Here is a 17,897-nt window from a genome sequence, read left to right on the forward strand (position 1 = left end):
TTGCTAAATTTTACAGTAGGTTATTTAAGAAGCAGTAGATGTTCTGATAGAAAGCAGGCAGCAGCAAACACAGGCATCATCTCCTCCTTCCAGTGAGGTCTGTGCAATCTCAATCGCTTGCTCTGGGAAGGAGGGGGTTTCCTTCCCACACGTGTTACTGCCTTCCAGCGTGGGCGAGGGGAGAAGCATCTGCCAGACATTGGGGTCTGGCATTTCAGAGGGTCCCCTCCATCCACTGGGCTAAAAGGAACTCAAGTATTCCAGTGCAACCTCATATACAAATTTATACTGTTCCTGAAAGAGAGAAGAGAAAACAGCAGCATTAGGATATGGGTAAATTCTTCAGAGCCTCATCCCTCAAGCTGTCAAAGATGTTTCCTCCCTCTTTCTTATTCTGTTTGGCAGGACCTGGCAAACATTAATTGTGTTTCTGTGTTGTCCTGAAGAGGCATTGCTAAGAAATGGTATTGTCAATGGAAAAGAAAAATACTCAAAGAGACAGCCAGACTGTGGACTATTCATTGTTTGCTTCAAGCTCTCATTGCACACTTTGCTTTTGAGGGAAGAACTCAGTGTGATCAATTGAGCTGACTGACTTCAGGGCAGTTTAATCTCCACTTGAGCGTGTAAGGCCTGGGGCTTGTACCCTTCCCCTTTCTTGGTTTCAGGGCATGTCCCAGCATTAACCCTGGGCTGTATTCATGCACCGAGGGACAAATCCCACCCCTTCCCACAGCCATGGTGACAGCCACTTAGGGTTTAACCTCCTAGAGGCAGCTCCAGGGTGTAGAGACAAGTGTTCATCACTCTGCCAAGGCAGCTCTTCTCTGCTCAAGAAGAGAAGCAGTAGGACCAAAGGATTCATTACACGTGCTAAAGTGGGTCTGATTTTAATTCTGATGGTTTTGTCTTGTGATTCATTTTAATTCATGCCATGTTAATCCATGAAATTTATGGGTTTTTTAACCTATTGTAAAGTCTCCCAGCATACGCTGGGTGGGAGAAGGTGCAAGGGAAAAAGCTTACCAGGGACTCCACCATGTTGGATTTGTTATTCCGTAATGTTTTCACTATGTGGAACACATCAATGATATTTTGCTGTTGAATCATTTCACACACGCTGCAGATGGCACAGAAGGTGCCACTGCGTCCCCCCCCATTCCTGGAAACAGAAGAAAAAAGCAAGTGAGGGAAGAAGGAGAGCACTGGTTCCACAGCATCCTAGGACAGGTCTGTCATGTCAGGACTGGTTGAGGATGCTCAAGGGTGTGTGTGAAGGTGGAGGAGCAGATTGCCAGCAGTGGTGGACATGGAAACCCCAGGGACTGCAGTGCTGCTCTTTGCTGCTCTGGGGCTCACAGCAGCTCTGCAGTCAGAGCTGGACACGTGGAACTGCTGCTTCACTTGAGTTTGGGCTCCAACAGGAGACCCACCTACATGACAGAAAGCAGCAGAGCTATTTCAGCTACTCTGCACAGCAGTCAGTAAAGTCTCTTCACCAGGATGTTATAATGTAGCTCAACAGTCAACTTGAAGTGTATTACAAATGTAATTTAACTTCATTTTCCCCAGCTGAAGCCTGGCAAACCGCCAGATCTGCAATCCACAACCCGTGCTGTTCACTCAGCCTGTTCTGTGGTTACAGACATTTTCCAGTCCTACTTACAGGCAGTGGACCACTGTCCGTCCATCTCGCCCATCGTACTGTTCCTGCCACTTCTCCAACCTTCTGACCACCTTCAGGAGGGAACGTTTGGAAGGAGGGGTGTCCCTGTAGGCTGGCCAGCCAATGTACTGCAGGTGCTGAACGATGCGATACCCGTCCTGGGGCTAAAACAAAGAGCATTTTCAAGCTGCTAAATGGGATAGGGCAGGAAGCACACAATCAGAATCAGAGGCACTAAGCAGCATGGAAATGTAATTTACGGAGCCTCTTTCCATTTCTGATGAGAAAGAAAATGAAAAAGAAACAAAGGAGACAATCAATCTGGGAAGCAACTGATGAGAGAAAAATCCTCCTCTGAAACCCTTCCCCACAGCCCTGAAGCTGCGCTGCCAAGGTCCAGTGTGCAGATAAACTTTTTTTCTATTGCTTCAGCTGTCCTGGGGCTGAGGGATGCAGACTGAGTTGCTCACAGAAACAGCAGTTGCTTATTTATAGGAAAAACAGTGGCAATTGGGAATCCCAGTCTAGCCAGTAAACATTGCATCTGTCTACAGAGATGCTGCATGATAGTTGACAGATGGAGAGCTGCTGACACCATCTTGGTTTATTTCCTAGGATACTGAGTGTTTTGTATTGGCTACTAAGTGATTAATTGTTCTCAAATATACACAGAAAAATGCTTTCCATTTAAATACAGATTTTCAGATCATACCATCCACTTTCTACTTTCAGCCAAGACTCTTTTACCAATATAGACTGTTGCAATGAAATGTTAATTAAAGGAAGTAGCTACTAAATTCTGCAGTGGATTTTTTTTCCTAGGTGAGAGATTCAGCATCTCTAAACCACAAGACTTGGCTCTGCCTCCTCCTCATGCCAGAATACATTTCTGAGACTAAATAGGGAATGTGGCATTTCCCTGATCTTACCCTGGCCATGTTGCAGATTCGGAATATCCGGTTGATGATGTCTTCATCGATGTCTGCTGAAACAAACTCTACTTGAATTGGGCCATAACAACAGGAGGTCTTCTCTGGCCAGTACTGCATGCAGAGCTGGAGAAAACACCAAAAGAAACAGAAAGTACTTTAACAAGGAAATGCACACTCTGTTTTCTTCCCTTTAAGATTTTTAAGCAGCTCAAAATCCATAACCAATCATGTATTTGCTCAGAGAAAACCTTGTAGAGAAACAAGATAAACCAGGTGCCTCAAGTTGCCAAAGAGTGGGTGTGAGTCCACCTGTGCCTGATTAGGACAGGCCCCTATTGGGCATGAGCAAGACCAGGGGGCCAATAAAGGTGGGACACACACCCACAGAGCTCAGCTCACTCTGGTGTGAGGCAATGGAGAGACCAGCAGCTTGTTGAACCTCAGGAGCAAGAAAGGCTCCTCCTGCTACAAAACCTTCTGGCTCAATAAATGTATTTTTATATCCTGAAGAGGAAGAGAAAAAATACTTTAGAAATGTTGTTTTTGTTTCTTTAATTCAAGCAAAGTGAAAATTTTTCTGTAAAATGAGCTTTTTAGCTTTCTGACTCTGGTAGCAAGCAGGAAAGGGGAAAATGAGTTTGCTCACTGTCTGAGAGCAGCAAGAGCAACTCCGATTTCTGGGTGAACCACAACTGAATCTCTGAAGTTTGTGAAGCAGGTTGGAAGTCTTTTTTCTTATGCTGATATTACTGAATTCAAAGTATAAAAAAGAAAATCCTATCCACACAAATTACAATCTAAGTATTTCAAATCCATCTGGAAATACATCATGGCGAGAAAATATTTTGTATGAGATCTCATTAGCAGTTTCTGCTGAGATTGTATTTCTTTCTGTTTTTTTCTTCCTATTTTCAAGTGTCATTTTTTAGAAGTTTTGAAACCCCCAGATGCTCATTTGAACTTGGTCTTAAGCTTTTCAAGTTCAGCCATTGCCAGTAATAACGTCAAGTGTGTGCATGGTACTGCATTAATTCTGTATTCCTGTTATTTCTTTGATCACATTGGGACTGAAATTGGGGGGGATAATCACTCAATCTGATGCATCTCTGCCCTTGTTAGTTTTTCAAGACTAAGCAAGCCAGCCAAGATGACATAAGCCAGTCCTCCTTTGAAGGCTGTCTTCACTTTTCATTCAGACTTTACAGAAAGTAGCCTACAGATCTCCTCTCAAAAAGCATCTGTCCAATAGGCAAGATTTGAGCTGAGCAGGTGCTTTAGGAAATAACCTCAAGAAGCCTTGGAAAGAAGAAAGAGACTAAACCTTTTCTTAACTTTGAAAATCTGCTTTTCATAAAGCAGGTTTGTGAATGGCCATCTATCCAAATGTATAGGTACATACAGAGATGAAAACTGTTACGTTCTCTGACCTCCAGGGGGTTTTATTTGCACCATTTTCCTGCACGGTAGAGGAACAGTTTACTTATTTATTCTTCTCTCTCTCCAGTTCAGGCACAGCTTTTACAGAAGCAATTTCTGTATTTGTTTTCTGCTCGTGGAGATGAGTAACACACTCTGCTCACACACACAAATCAGTGTCTGCAGACAACTGCACACCAAGAGTTTTGCAGTGCCCTGGGTACAGTGCTTGGATCAGGCAATGATGAGGAGCAAGATAATTCCATCATCATCCAATGACACTGCAAGCACCACTTCAGTAAGTTTCATGTTCAGAAACCTCCCTTCCACAACTCATCTGCTGATCTGCTCGAGGGAAGGAAAAGCTCTGCAGAGGGACCTGGGCAGGCTGGATGGATGGGTCAAGCTGTGTGAGGTTCTGCAAGGCCAAGTGTCAGGTCCTGCACTTGTGCTGCAACAACCCCAGGCAATGCTCCAGGCTTGAGGCAGAGCAGCTGGAAAACTGTCTGGAGGAAAAGGACATGGAGGTGTTGATCAACAGCCAGCTGAATATGAGCCAGCAATGTGCCCAAGGGGCCAAGAAGGCCAACAGCATCCTGGCTTGTATCAGGAACAGTGTGGCTAGTAGGACCAGCACAGGGAACATACCCTGTACTGGGCACTGGTGAGGTCTCACCTTGAGTATTGTGTTGAGTTTTGGGCCCCTCACTACAAGAAGGACATTGAGGGGCTGGTGTGTGTCCAGAGAGGGCAAAAGAGCTGGGCAAGGGTCTGGAGAACAAGTCTTACAAGGAGTGGCTGAAGAAACAGTGCTCATTTAGTCTGGGAAAGAGGAGACCTCACTCTCTAAAACTACCTGAAAGGAAGTGGGATCATGGTGGGGGTTGATTTCTCTTCCCAAATAGCAAATGACAGGACAAGGAAAAAAGACCTGAAGTTGCACCAAGGGAGGCGTAGATGGGATTTTAGGGAATATTTCTTCACCAAAAGGTTTTCCAAGCATTGGAGGAGCCTGCCTCTGGAAGTGATTGAGTCACCATCTCTGAAGACATGTAGATGTGGCACTTCGGGACATGGTTTTGTGGGACTTGGCAGTGTTAGGTTAATGGTTGGACTTGATGATCTTGAAGGTCTTTTTCAACCTAAATGATTCTATGACACCTAACTTGCCTTGAAAGCTCATAAGATAGAAACTTTAAAATCACCTGAATTTCCAGTGCCAGCTGGATGATTTTGGCATTGGTTGCAGACTCAAGCTAGGTGACACCACACAAGAGTAATCACCACTGCCAAATGATGATAAATCAGCATTGCCAAATCCCCTCTTCCCTGACCACAGGCATAAAACCAAAACTTTGCTAGAAAATAAAAAGCCAAACAAAGAAGGAATTGTGCAGAAACATAGTAGCATGAATAACACTGGCTGAGGCTGATAGGTTTGTGTTTTCCAAGAATGAAGTGTGAGAAAGTGTGTCGTTTCCAGAAAAAGCTGTGTTTTCCTCTGAAGTGGCAGCAAAAAAAGATGAAATACGCCTCTGGATTGAATGCCAAGAGGCAGAATCAGGCAGGGGGGGTTGGACAGCAGGCAGTAAACACACAGGACCTCCAGTTCCTTGGGCAGTGGTGGGACTCTGGGGGTCACCAGAGCTCTTAACCATGGCTAGAAATGAAGTCCCAGAGTGTTCACCCCAAAGGGAGAGCCCCTCAATGGATGAGGTGATTGGTTTCTCCATTACCCTCAAAAAAAAGAGGCCAATAATCTTGTCGTCTTCAAGAGTGGTAAGATTTTAAAGACTGAGAAGAGACAAATGAAAAATTAATCCATGAATGCCAACTACTTGAGGGTTCCTCTCCTCATTTAACAAGTGCTGTAACGGGTGAATTAGCTGTGCCAAATGTACTCTTCACACAAATTGCATGATTATGCCTTTTTGAAAGCTGTTATCTGCTGCCACTCATCAGCAAGGTGGCTGGAAATGCTACAGGAGGAACTGCAACAGCTCCTCCTTTAGCATGCTCAGCTTCTGAAAATAACACTGTGTTTAGTAGCCAAGAAACCAACTCACACATCACACTAGAAAGAAAAAAACACAACAACAACAACATGCTGCTCCAGAGACTCAATTACAGAATCATCATGGAAATTTCAGGGAAAAAAGTCCTTTGAGTTATTTCAGCATATCTCTTGCTTTCATTCTTCTGGAAATGCCATGGGAAGAAGTAAACATGAAGCACACTGGGGGCTGTGGTAGGGAATATTCTTCTGAGCCAAAGAGAGTAAAAAATTTGAAAGGGAAGAAAGAAGGTTTGGAAGAAAAATTTAAGCCTATATATACAACTTATTTAGATATTTTGTTGATGGCAGTAAGAATTAGATGGCATAGAAGGAGCCAATCATGTGGACTTTTTCTTCATTTTACCTATTACTTTCCAGTTCTCCTTCATTTACTTACTGGGGTGGGGACGAGGGTCACAAGAAAATGGCAGCAAGACACTCCTAAAGAAAAAAAATCATCTGGATTTGAGAAGGAAGTTAAGTGACAGAAACAATGGAAAATCACTTACCTGAGCTGCATCCATCTCGTTCAGCATGACGACAGAGGAGCAGTTATAATCAAACACCAGCCTCCAGAAGTCTGCTATGGTGTTTGGCAAAGGGTGCTGGGTTACAATAAAGGCAGCAGGTTGCTTGTGGCTCTAACAAAAGAATAAGATTAGTTAAAAAAAAAATAAAAATTCAATCAACTCTTATTCAAAGGAATATTATACCCGGGAGGCTATGGCTAGGCAATCTGAGCCATTTAACCAGATTATACAAATCACATATCCTTCTCCTTGTTATCTCTCTGCAATGAATAAATGTCTCATAATGGGATTCTTTTGCTCCCAATGAAGACATTTCATTAAAGAAGTGTCACAAGAGCAGAGATTACCCAAATCAATTATTTATATTTGGAGACTCAGCAAATAATACTAATACTACTACTACTACTATCAGTAATATTAATAATTGGAAAGAAAACAGCTGGAAGCAAATGCTATCCTTTTTTGCTGCAATGGACTTTAGGAACTCCATGAGGGATTAGCCCCCCCCTGTCTGCTCTTGCTCCCTGGTGATGTGGTGCTTCAGAGGTGGCACAGCTGAGTCTCAGCCCTTCTTTAAGAACTTGAGGGGACAACATTCACAGCCTGTGACACTGGAGTTTCACTCCTGCTGCTATTTATTCACCTCAAAAAAGCTCCCTGACCTCCATCACCCTAACCACAAAGGGGAGCAACTGTGCTCCTAACCTCTTTGGGGCTGTGTTAATGAAATGTTTGCAAAGCACTCTGAGATGAAAGGGTACCAGCTCAGAACTTCATCCCTTCCCAGCCCTGGCAGGTAGTTCTTAGAGGAGCCTGCAAACTGCACAGTGCCTTGTGCTGCACCTCTCTGAAGCAGACTTCAGTCAAAAGCACAATATTCCTGGGTTTTCAATAAAACCAACCAAAGAAACCCAAGGTATTTTAGACTGAAAGAAAGAAGTCAAGCCCTAAAGTATTAAAATGGCTTTCCAAAGGCTCCCAAAAGTCTGTTTACTTGAAAGGGACAGAGGGCATGAGGAAGAAAGGTCAGGAATCCTGAAATATTCTAGGGGAGAATTCATCCCTCTGGAGGCCACAGTGGTCCATTGGCTGCATTCCCCAAAGTTAACCTAAGGCAGGAAAGGCTGGGTTTAATGTTCTGCAGCCAAAAAGCCATGACAGCCTCCAGCCCAGAGTGCTTCACCCCATGAGGGAATGTTCAAATGGTGTTCTAAGGGTAATTTTGGTGAACTCTGTCCAAAGCAGCTTGCCAGATTGCCTTCATGGGACAGCTCAAGCTTCCAAACCCAGGCTGTAACCCATTCCAGCTGTAAGATCATCCTTTCCTGTTCTAGCTCTTCTCCCATCATAGCTTTTCACATAATACACACACAGAGCAAGCTGCAAGCTTTGGGAAGATGTCAAAAAAAACCCAAAAAAACCAAAAACCCCAAAACCAACCAACCAACCAACCAAAAAAACAGAAACAAAACCAAAAAACCCCCAGAAATCTGTAAATAAAATGATCAGCACTGGGACTGTGCTGTCAAGTGTTCCCCAGCATGTGTCTGTCTTCACACAATGAAAGAACTGATGACTGCTCAGAGGGATGATCTCTTGTGAAAGTCCCTGCTCAGTACAGGGCTGCAGCCATGAAGCTACTGGAAAAGGCAAAGAATTTACAAAGTCTGCACTCAACAGGAACACCTACAAAAATGGGGGATTTTGGCTGTTGCCCTTTGATTATTGTTTTTTTTCAAAAGGGGGTAATTCCTCTATGGAAGGAACTGGTGAAAACTGGGTGAAAAAATTCCTTTGCACAAAAAGTATTAATTTGCAGGAATTTTATGGGGAAGGAAACTTGTATTAGCCAAATGACTTGAGGTAATAAAGGCTAAAATGTGTAAACACATTCCAAGTCCTTAAGAAGCCAGAAAAGAATAGACTGTGCTTCTGCAGGTTTGCCAGAGCAGATAACATGCTTTAAAGGAAAAAAAAAAAAATTTCCTTAGGCATATATGCAATGAAAACATCCCAATCTTTCTGAAAATATCTAAAATTCTGTAACCATTTGAGTTAACCTCTTGAAAGACAAAATTTAAAAAAGACTGACCCCAACATTGCAAGGGAAAAAATGATAACATTTGGATCCTAGTTCCACATGCTCCAACTGCAATTATTGGTGGCTTTAATGACAAAAGCAGTTAGGTACCACTGCAAAAAAGAAACCATCAACATAATTCTCCCTGTCCAAATGATCTCTGTGTGTGATACTCTAGACTATAAAAAAAAAAACAAGGGAAAATGCCTCCAGAGAGATTCACATCAGCTGAACTGTATTTTTGCACCTCTGATCTCTGTACTCCCATATTCTTAACTGCATAAGCTCAAATAAATCCCTCTCTCCACACTATAAACTATTCTTTTCAAAGAGGTGACCTGGCAAACATTTCTCTTCCAAACAGTATGCCAAGCAATGGATGGGCAAAGTCGTCCTGCCATTTCTTGGTTTATCTAGTACACAATCTCAGACTTCACACCCATAAGATCCTTTGTCAGAGATTTTTCTGTACAAAGCCAGCAAGATATTCATAGTCTAGGGGACATATTTCTGCCCAGCAGAGAAACAACTTCCTCTGCCTTTGCCCAGTTTAGAGATGTCAGACCTAGAAACTACAGGGAATAAAGATGGGGATTTTTTTTTGGTTTTTTTGGGTTTTTTGGGTTTTTTTGGAGTTTTTTTTTTTGTGAGGTTTTTTTGGGGCGTTTTTTGTTGGGTTTTTTGGTTGTTGTTGTTATTTTTTTTATTATTTTTTTTCCTTTCTCCCAGAAAAGCCTCCTGAGAAGAAATACACCCACTGAAGCAGTGGAATTCAGTGCTGCTTACATCCATGAGTGCAGCATTGATGTAATTACTGGATTCACCATCCACAGAGATGAGGAAGGGCAGGCACCGGTCCAAGGGCAGCACATCCATGCAGCGGTTCTTGTCGTGGTTCCTTGGCAAGAGGCCAATGCTGCAATCCTCTGGCCGGACACGGGGGGTCACAATATTGAGAGTCTGGGAAGTGGAGAGGGGAAAAGAGAAAGAAAAACAGGAGAAGGTTGAGTGTCTTTGTGTTTACTTTCAAGAAGGATGTCACCTGCACAATAATAAAAGGGAATCAGGCCAGCAGAACTTTGGGATGCCAGAGAATGAACAGTACCACGGAGCTGCTTGCTGCTGTAATCCAGTCTGGCTTGCACATCATCCTGAGATGCTCTTCAGAACACAGTAAGGTCCAACAGAACTTGACTACTCACCTACTAACAATTCCCAGCTCTAAAACCCCACACTCCACTATTTAACATTTCTGCTCTGTCCTAGAGGTCAGGAACAGCTGTCATGGGGGTAAATTCCAGCTTTGACCTGGTTATGGAGTTGTTTTGTCTCCTTGTGTTTCTAACCCTTAGGTTGTAAGCACACAACCTTCTCCCTCTTCCAGTGGATCAGGTGCAGAAGTACTCCAAGTATTAACCTGGCTCACCCACAGGAGCTCAGGCTGCCAAACACCACATCCTCTGGTGATTCCTCAAACTGCTGATTTATCTTAACAATGTACAGAAAAATCTAGGAGAAAATGTTGTTGTTTTTTTAAAACAGGGAAGTGAATCTGTTTTGTATATTATTTAGCTTGCTGCTTTCCTTTTGGAGTGACATAGAGGATGCTTCAGTTAAAGAGCCATACCTTATCTCTGGGGTCTTGCTGCCACTCCTTTACCATTACCCATCTTTTCTGCTGCTTCAGGGATTGTGTTTCATTGAATCTCATTTCTTTTTGTGCTACCCACTGGGGAGACTTCCTGACAAACCAGTCTAAGCTGGTCAGCATGCTGTGGTAGATGCCATTGCACTTTCACCTGTCATGTGTCCTCTTCCTGAGCAAAGCTATAAAAGTTATAAAGTTATAGAGTGAATTCCTTTGCAACCATAATGGGAAAAAAATATATTTAGAGGCCAAAAATTCTTCTAAAGGAGCTTGGCTAGGTTATGAATGGAGAAAAGAGGTAGGTCAAAATAACCCCAGGTAAAGGAATGTGTCAAAGTATAACATTTGAAATAATACAGTTGCTCTCAATTATGCAGGCTGTACATAGAAGTCCCTTTGGCTATAGACAGAGAGAGTCTTGCTGAGGAAGCAACATGAAAGCTCTCTGACAGTGCAGGTAACTGGGCATGTGATGTGTTAGTGATTCCCTCCTGTCTATTTTATGCTCTTCTCCTCTTGTTTTCATACTTACTCAGATGAAAAAAACCTCTCCAGAATGAGTTTGTGCATGTTCAGACAACACATAGTGCATAAGAAATACATCCAGCCTTACTTGAGGGCCAGAGGGACCTAAATAATACAGATTGCAGCAGTAGATTTACAATTAGATCAACTGGTTCATAAAGACTGTAGCAAGAGATACCATCTTCTGCATTAAATCCAGACAATTAGGGCTGGAGAATGCTCTGAGCCAAAATCTTGTAAAAATAGATTCTACAGCTAGAGAGAGAACAAACCTCTTCTGCAAAGTACAAAGGAGCATTTCCTTCCCACAGGAGCTGCCAGCCCCTGGCAGCTCAAAAGAACAAGCATTCAGGTGACAAATCCCATCTCCAGAGATGACAAAATAGGCCCACAGCAAGCAGTGACTTTTTTTTTTTTAACCAGCATGATAGCATTTGATGAGGTTGGACTTTGGTTCCTTCGTGTCAAGCTTCCAGAACCAGAAACACTTCTTCAGATCTGGTATCACCCAATCATAGAATCATAGAATCATAGAATTAGCCGGGTTGGAAGGGACCTCAGAGATCATCTAGTCCAACCCTTGACCCACCGGAGCAGTTGCTAGACCATGGCACTGAGTGCCACATCCAGTCTTTTTTTAAATGTCTCCAGGGACGGAGAATCTACCACCTCACCGGGCAGTCCATTCCATAGCCTGATCACCCTCTCCGTGAAGAAATTCTTTCCAATATCTAACCTAAACCTCCCCTGGCACAACTTAAGACTGTGTCCTCTTGTCTTGTTGAAGGTCGTCTGTGAAAAGAGTCCAGTTCCCACCTCGCTACAGCCTCCTTTCAGGGAGTTGTAGACAGCGATGAGGTCTCCCCTGAGCCTCCTCTTCTCCAGGCTGAACACCCCCAGCTCCCTCAGCCTCTCCTCATAGGGCCTGTGCTCGAGTCCCTTCACCAGCCTGGTTGCCCTCCTTTGGACCAACTAGGTCTTTTTTTTTAATGAACTATCATCAGCTGGGAATCCACATTCTTTATCTCACTACACTAACCCTGATGTTTCCCTGTAAGGTTTCGGATTAAAAAAACAAACATGTTTTCCTGTTGCATAGAGGGAGAGGAAGAGGGGCATCTTTGGGCTCCAAAAAAAGCATTCTGCTGCAAAAGATATTTTCCTAGGAAAGGGGGTGGGCATTTCCTACAATTAAAGGAATCCTCACCATTTTACTGCTAAGAAGGGCCTCATAACAAATAGCAGAGGTCTCTCTCCCATCTAACTCATCTTGCTCAGATCTCCCACAATATTATCATAGAGTCAGAGAATTATTAGAGTCAGAAGGGACCTTAAAGCTCATCCAGTTCCAACCCCCCGGTGTGGTCAGGGACACCTCCCACCAGCCCAGGTTGCTCCAAGCCCCATCCAACCTGGCCTGGAACATTTCCAGGGATGGGGCAGCCACAACTTCTCTGGGAAACCTGAGCTCAGGGCTCACCACCCTCACATAAAAAATTTCCTCAAAATCTCTAACCTAAATCTCCTCTCTTCCAGTTTAAAACCATTACCTCTTCTCCTCTCATCACAAGCCCCTGTAAAAAGCCCCTCTTCAAAGTCCCAATTATGTTTTTCCATGCATAGATATTAGCTGAAAATCCTAAAGGGATTTACAGATACATGGGGATTAAGACCAGAAAACTCTTCTGGAGGGTGAGTGTTCTACTGGGCACAAGGTGTAACTGCACAGCCCTTGTGGGTGCTGTGTCCCAAGCCAATTTATGAGGAGGGGATATACAATGGGGACAGCAAGAGGTGGGGTGCTCCTCATCTCATCCCTTCCCCCAGGCAAACAGCACCAAGCCAGCACTTGTGAGCTTTACCACAGGTCAATTCAAGCTCTCACCACCATGTATTTGGCAAAAGATACCTCGTGACCTAAGGGATTGAGCTTATTGAAAATTAGTAATAGAAGAAGTCACTGAGAGCACTTTCTGTGTTGCAGGGAAGGATGTCAGCAAGTTGGTTGTCAAGACTGGGAAGCATCAGGTGAGCCACAAGAGCAGATAATAAGGGACCTTGAGGCATAAATGTTTCTGCATAAATTACAGAACACGAACAACAGAATAAATGTTGAGCTGAGAAGTGTAACATTATCTGTGAAAATTAGTACCCTTGCTCTATGGAAGTGATGGGGAATTTTTTCCTTGAAGGCTGAAAAGTCCACGCTCAAAAAACAAAATCTCTGCTTGATTTGGGAGGAAAACAACAGAAATCGGCTAAAATCAGACCTTGTCTCAGTGTTCCCCTTCTCTGCTCTGCTGGAAATTGTAAAATAAGACACAGCAATTGATTAAACACCTTCAATACACCAACTGCAATGCCTGAGACACATTAAATTACCTGAAACTCATCTTTTATCTGGCTGGAATTGGTCTGTGGGTCCAGTCTGCTGATGTTGTAATATATGGATCTGAATTCACAAACTGGAATGGCTGTGTTGCCACAGAGACAAGCCTCCAAAATGGCATCGTGGACAAACACATACTGCTCCTGCATGGGAGAAGGGATAAGATATTAAAATCATATTTTTAATACAGTTTATGAAATATCACAGTGTGGGTTGAGGGTTTTTTTTTCCTATCATCATGCCTGATTTGCATATTTGGCTCCATTTCATGTGGAGACAAATTACACAGTGTGTTATGTGACAGCTTTGTGAGCATATTTCATCCATCACTGAATGTGAGGTCTCATGTATTCATTTCAGATTTACAAGTAAAATGGGAAGTCACCACTCAGGAATGCTAGGACAAAATGGGGGTGGGCTGAGGAGGAAATCAGAGTCTGAAATGTTTCTGGTCACAATCAGGAGGAGATGCTTAGGAATGGGTTGTACTTTGGACCCATGATAACACCAGAAACTCCTGTACTAACAGGTCTGCTCCATCTGTCTTTTCAAAACCCCTGGACTACCAGAATTCTGGGTACAGTTCTTTCCCAGAACTAAATATAAGACACATAACAAAGTTGAAAGGTCTTCTCTGTTATAGCTTGTTACTCTGGCCCCAGGAGGGGAAGGCATTGAAGCACACAGAAAACCTTGTGTAGCCGGAGAATGGTTCCACAGAAGTTTGTGCAGCTTCTAGATGCTACATGATGGAGCAGTTTGCTTCACCAGCACCCAAAGCTTGAATCAAGGATGTTTCATTTGTTTAGCTTGCAATTGATATATATTAGGTACTATTCTAGTCTGCAGTATACATGTGAAGGAGTCATGAGAGGATTCAGGAGCTAGCTTTTTCCCTGCTGTTAGACTAAAATGAATCAGCAATGCTAAGATCTGAACTTCAGGGTTCACCCTCTTATCTTGGAGGCCCTGAGAAGCTGCTGATGATTGTGATATGGTCACATCTGGTCAGGTTTAGCCATGGAAAGTTCTGTATAATCACATCACAGAAGAAGCAAGTGTTGACTTACTGAATTGTTGGGCCCTTGTTGAGCAGAGAAGCTGAGGGAGAAGCAGTAGATCATAAGAGGAGATCATGAGAGTAAATCATAAGAGGCACCTACCTCTGTCTGCACCAGATTCACCCTTTGGGATCGCAGCTCTCTCACACAGTTAAATATATCTACCACACCTTCATTCTCTGCCATGTCAAGCATGATGTCGATGGCAATAAAGCACCCTGTTCTGCCAGCCCCAGCACTGCAAAAAGACAAAAGAACAAGGATCTGCATGATCAAGGGACCGTGGAAGGGCAGAGCTCTATGGAGGAGAAAATAACCAGCACCGACACAGCTGCCTTCACTTGGAAGTGGCTCCCTCCCTGCTCCCTCCCCCCATAATGGGTTGGCTTCTGTGTGGAGGTAAATTAGCTTAGGATTGAAGAGAATGAGGAAAAATAGTTGATCCAGGTAGCAGGAAAATAAATAAATAAATTTATTTTTTTTTTTAAAAAGAAGCTTTGTGTTCTTGAACATCGACAAAATTTAGTCTACAAAATTAATCTAGGAAGTTAATCATTATGGTTTTACAGGTCAGTTCACTTGCACACAACTCCATGATTATAATAAAAATAGACATGACTCCAGAAAATTTCTTCCACGGGAGTCTTTAAAAGGCATGCACACATTTCCTCAAGTGGGCATGATGAAAGGGGCTCATCCACCTCAAACATTTCTTTTCCCTTTCTAATCAGGTGGAGTTTGGATCCCAAGGAGGCTGATTCCAAGTTGTGGATTGTAAAATTAGAGAGGAAAGAGCTCAAGGCTACTCAAAACCTTCAGTTAGAGGCCCCTGCTGCTTGAGAGAATTGGACCATCTCCTGCAAAACTGTGTTGTCACAATGTCCTCCTTCCCTCCTGGGAAATCATCCAAGCTGCTTAGGTGTGAAGGATAGAGAGAGGAGAATGTCTCTTCACATTACTCCAAAGGAAGAAGGAAAACTCAGCTCAAATTGAAGACTTCAGTTGCATGAAAACTCCAGCAGAGCCCAAAGCAAGGAGATATGAATGACCAGAAATTAATGGACCAGATTAATCAACTGCTGAATAGAGAGAAGATATTTTTCATTTGCAGAATTTTAATGAATAAGTGGCATTTCCTGTCCCTTTATCTCTCAGCTTTTCAGAATTTTAACAAATAGTTATAACATTTCTATATTTAGAGGATCCTGGCACTTCATAAATATCGAAGAGTGAGATTATCCAGCCAGGCATCAGTGGGGAGAATTTGGTAATTACCACTTAAAGCAAGTCATTAAAATTCAAAAGCAGATAAATAACAGAGAGGAAATGGCATTTATTCATTAAAATGTGAAGGATGAAAAATTTCTCCTTGCTCTCTTGGTGACAATGAATCAGGTTCAGACTCCTTCCAGGGCCAGACCCATGGTGTGGTACTAAAGGAGCAAATTCAAGACCTGAGCTCCAAATGAATTCTCTTCTGCCAGCTCTGCCAGCTCCCTGGTCTTAGCTGCATATTATTAGAAAATTGATTCATTGCTTGCTAAACAAACATACCAAAACCACAAAAACAACCCCTCTCTGCAACACAAAAATGCTAAAAGAAAGTAAAATTTCATTTATTTCCCTTTTTAAAGTGGTTGTGGGATGTATTCTCTCCTCTTCCTTATCACAGAGAGTGGCAATCAGAGGTAACTGTCTGTTGATTTTTCAGGGGTGATTTTTCTTTCTGCTCTCCCCCCACCAGCAGCACCCCTGATCACACCTCCCTCTGTCAGTGCTTCATGTCAAGGACACTCTCCTCCTCCATATTCATCCAGTCCCTTGTACTTTAAGGGACTTTACTTGGGCTTTAAGCTCAGCTGGATGAAGACAGTGCAGAAGAAGAGCCCCCAGCTGTACCAGCAGCAGCTGGGGAGTTAGCAAGCAAGTTAGCAAGAAAGTTAGCATTCAGTAGCCTGAATTTTCCCAGTTGTTAACCAAAAAGTGAGGTTTTTTCTTGGGCATCCCTCTTGTATTTGTTAGCTGAAAGTGCTGGGCAAATTTCCATTCTAAAATTTCCACTCCAGCTCCTCAGCTTTGAGGAGGCCAAGATGTAAGAATGGTTGGCACCCAGATCCAGGAGGACAGACTCACCTTTCAGATAAGGCTGCGGGTGCTGGTATAGAGCTGACCTGCAGCCCACGTGGGTACAGAAAAGCAAAGCTGCTTTAAAATTACCTGTCCACAGCTCTGGCTTTTTGTAGGCATTGTCCCTTCCAGCAAAAGGGACGTGTGGCTCCTGAGGTTTGTCACAGATAGTGACTGGAATGGTTGTCCCAGATATTTACTATTTTCCCAGCTCTGTTATTGAGCATCTAAGAGAGTACAGGCCACCAGAGAGTCCTCTACATAAAAATGTCCCTCTCTGACCTACTTATATCATCTCCAATTCATGCCAGCTAAGCTCCAGAGTTACCACTTCAGAGAAGAAAACCAATTTCCACTTTGTTTCCTTGCGAGGCCCACAAATTACACTCTTAAACAAACAACACAGAGCTGGTTCTTACCCGAGGGGGGACCAAAAAAAAAAGGAAAAGAAACTAAAAAAGCTGGTGGAGGAAAGGCTGAGACAAAGAGTGCTCATACCTGCAGTGCACAACTATGGGTCCTGCTTCTGGGGGGTTGAGAAACTTCACTTGACGAACGAAGCCCAGGAGGCCCGTGGCGTAGCAGGGAACCCCGTGGTCAGGCCAGCTGGTGAAGTGGAACTGCCGAATCTCTCGGATCTCATGGTAGCCTTTCTGAGGAGACAACAAAGTCTTTCTTTTTCTGCCATCAGATTGCAACCAGCAGGTTCTGATCGCCGCTCCCTTTCCTTCCCAGAGGGCTGAGCAAGGACAGGGGAATGTCTGGAATGTCTCCTGCTCTGCTTTTGTGTCACGGAGGTTTCAAGCTGAACTCCAAGGACAAGCAGAGTGGGTAACACACAACCGAGGACTACGAAGGTGAATCCCAGCTCCCAATCCAAACTTGGTGTTCAAATCCAGCTGATGAAGTCACTTTAGGGGGTGCCTACATCTATCCAGCCTCCTTTGGTGTTATCTCTCTAGGAGTCACTCTGAAATCCTTTTTGAGGTGTTGAAGCAGCAGCCTGGGGAATGAACACCTAAGAGAGTGGGCCTGCCCCAGGCAGTGATAGATTTTCTGCCATCTGCTGCCAAAAAACTCTTAGTTGCCAAAAAAATCTTAGTTTGAGACTAAAGCAGGAGTTGAAAAGGGCAGAAACTGGTACTTAGCCCCATCCCTTGTTTTTTTTAGTGAGATCAAGTCATTGGAACATGGAAACTGACACCCCTTGTCCATGCCATGCAAGGGCTAACATAGAAGGGTCACTTAGCTGTGACATTTGAGCACACAGGAGATGCACATGGAGTGCAGGAGCAGGTCCTCTAATCTCTCAGATTTTGGCATTAGAATTTTTTACCAAGGTTTTCAGTGATTTAATGAAATATGGAGCTGATACATTAGCAAACTGGAACAACGTTCCCAGTGTGGCTGAAGTTCATTTAGCAGGAATTTTTGAAAAGCTCTAAAAGGACTTACTGAGTGGAGAAC

At 43.4% G+C, this 17,897-nt stretch overlaps 1 protein-coding gene across 1 annotated transcript in view; it reads right to left on the bottom strand.

The window, feature by feature from the left end:
- Positions 1-240: 240 nt before the first annotated feature.
- PTPRT (protein tyrosine phosphatase receptor type T) overlaps positions 241-17,897 on the bottom strand; it is a 327,684-nt gene continuing 310,027 nt past the window's right edge. Inside the window, exons 27-35 of the mRNA XM_030463338.1 lie at positions 16,929-17,083; positions 14,406-14,541; positions 13,236-13,385; positions 9,467-9,640; positions 6,580-6,711; positions 2,596-2,721; positions 1,667-1,830; positions 1,027-1,162; positions 241-294 (exon numbers count right to left, since the gene is read on the bottom strand). Of these exons, the coding sequence (XP_030319198.1) occupies positions 241-294; positions 1,027-1,162; positions 1,667-1,830; positions 2,596-2,721; positions 6,580-6,711; positions 9,467-9,640; positions 13,236-13,385; positions 14,406-14,541; positions 16,929-17,083 (1,227 nt within the window). The remainder of the gene's footprint in view (positions 295-1,026; positions 1,163-1,666; positions 1,831-2,595; positions 2,722-6,579; positions 6,712-9,466; positions 9,641-13,235; positions 13,386-14,405; positions 14,542-16,928; positions 17,084-17,897) is intronic.

Source organism: Calypte anna, chromosome 20, assembly GCF_003957555.1.
Source record: "Calypte anna isolate BGI_N300 chromosome 20, bCalAnn1_v1.p, whole genome shotgun sequence".
NCBI classification, from domain to species: Eukaryota; Metazoa; Chordata; class Aves; order Apodiformes; family Trochilidae; genus Calypte; species Calypte anna.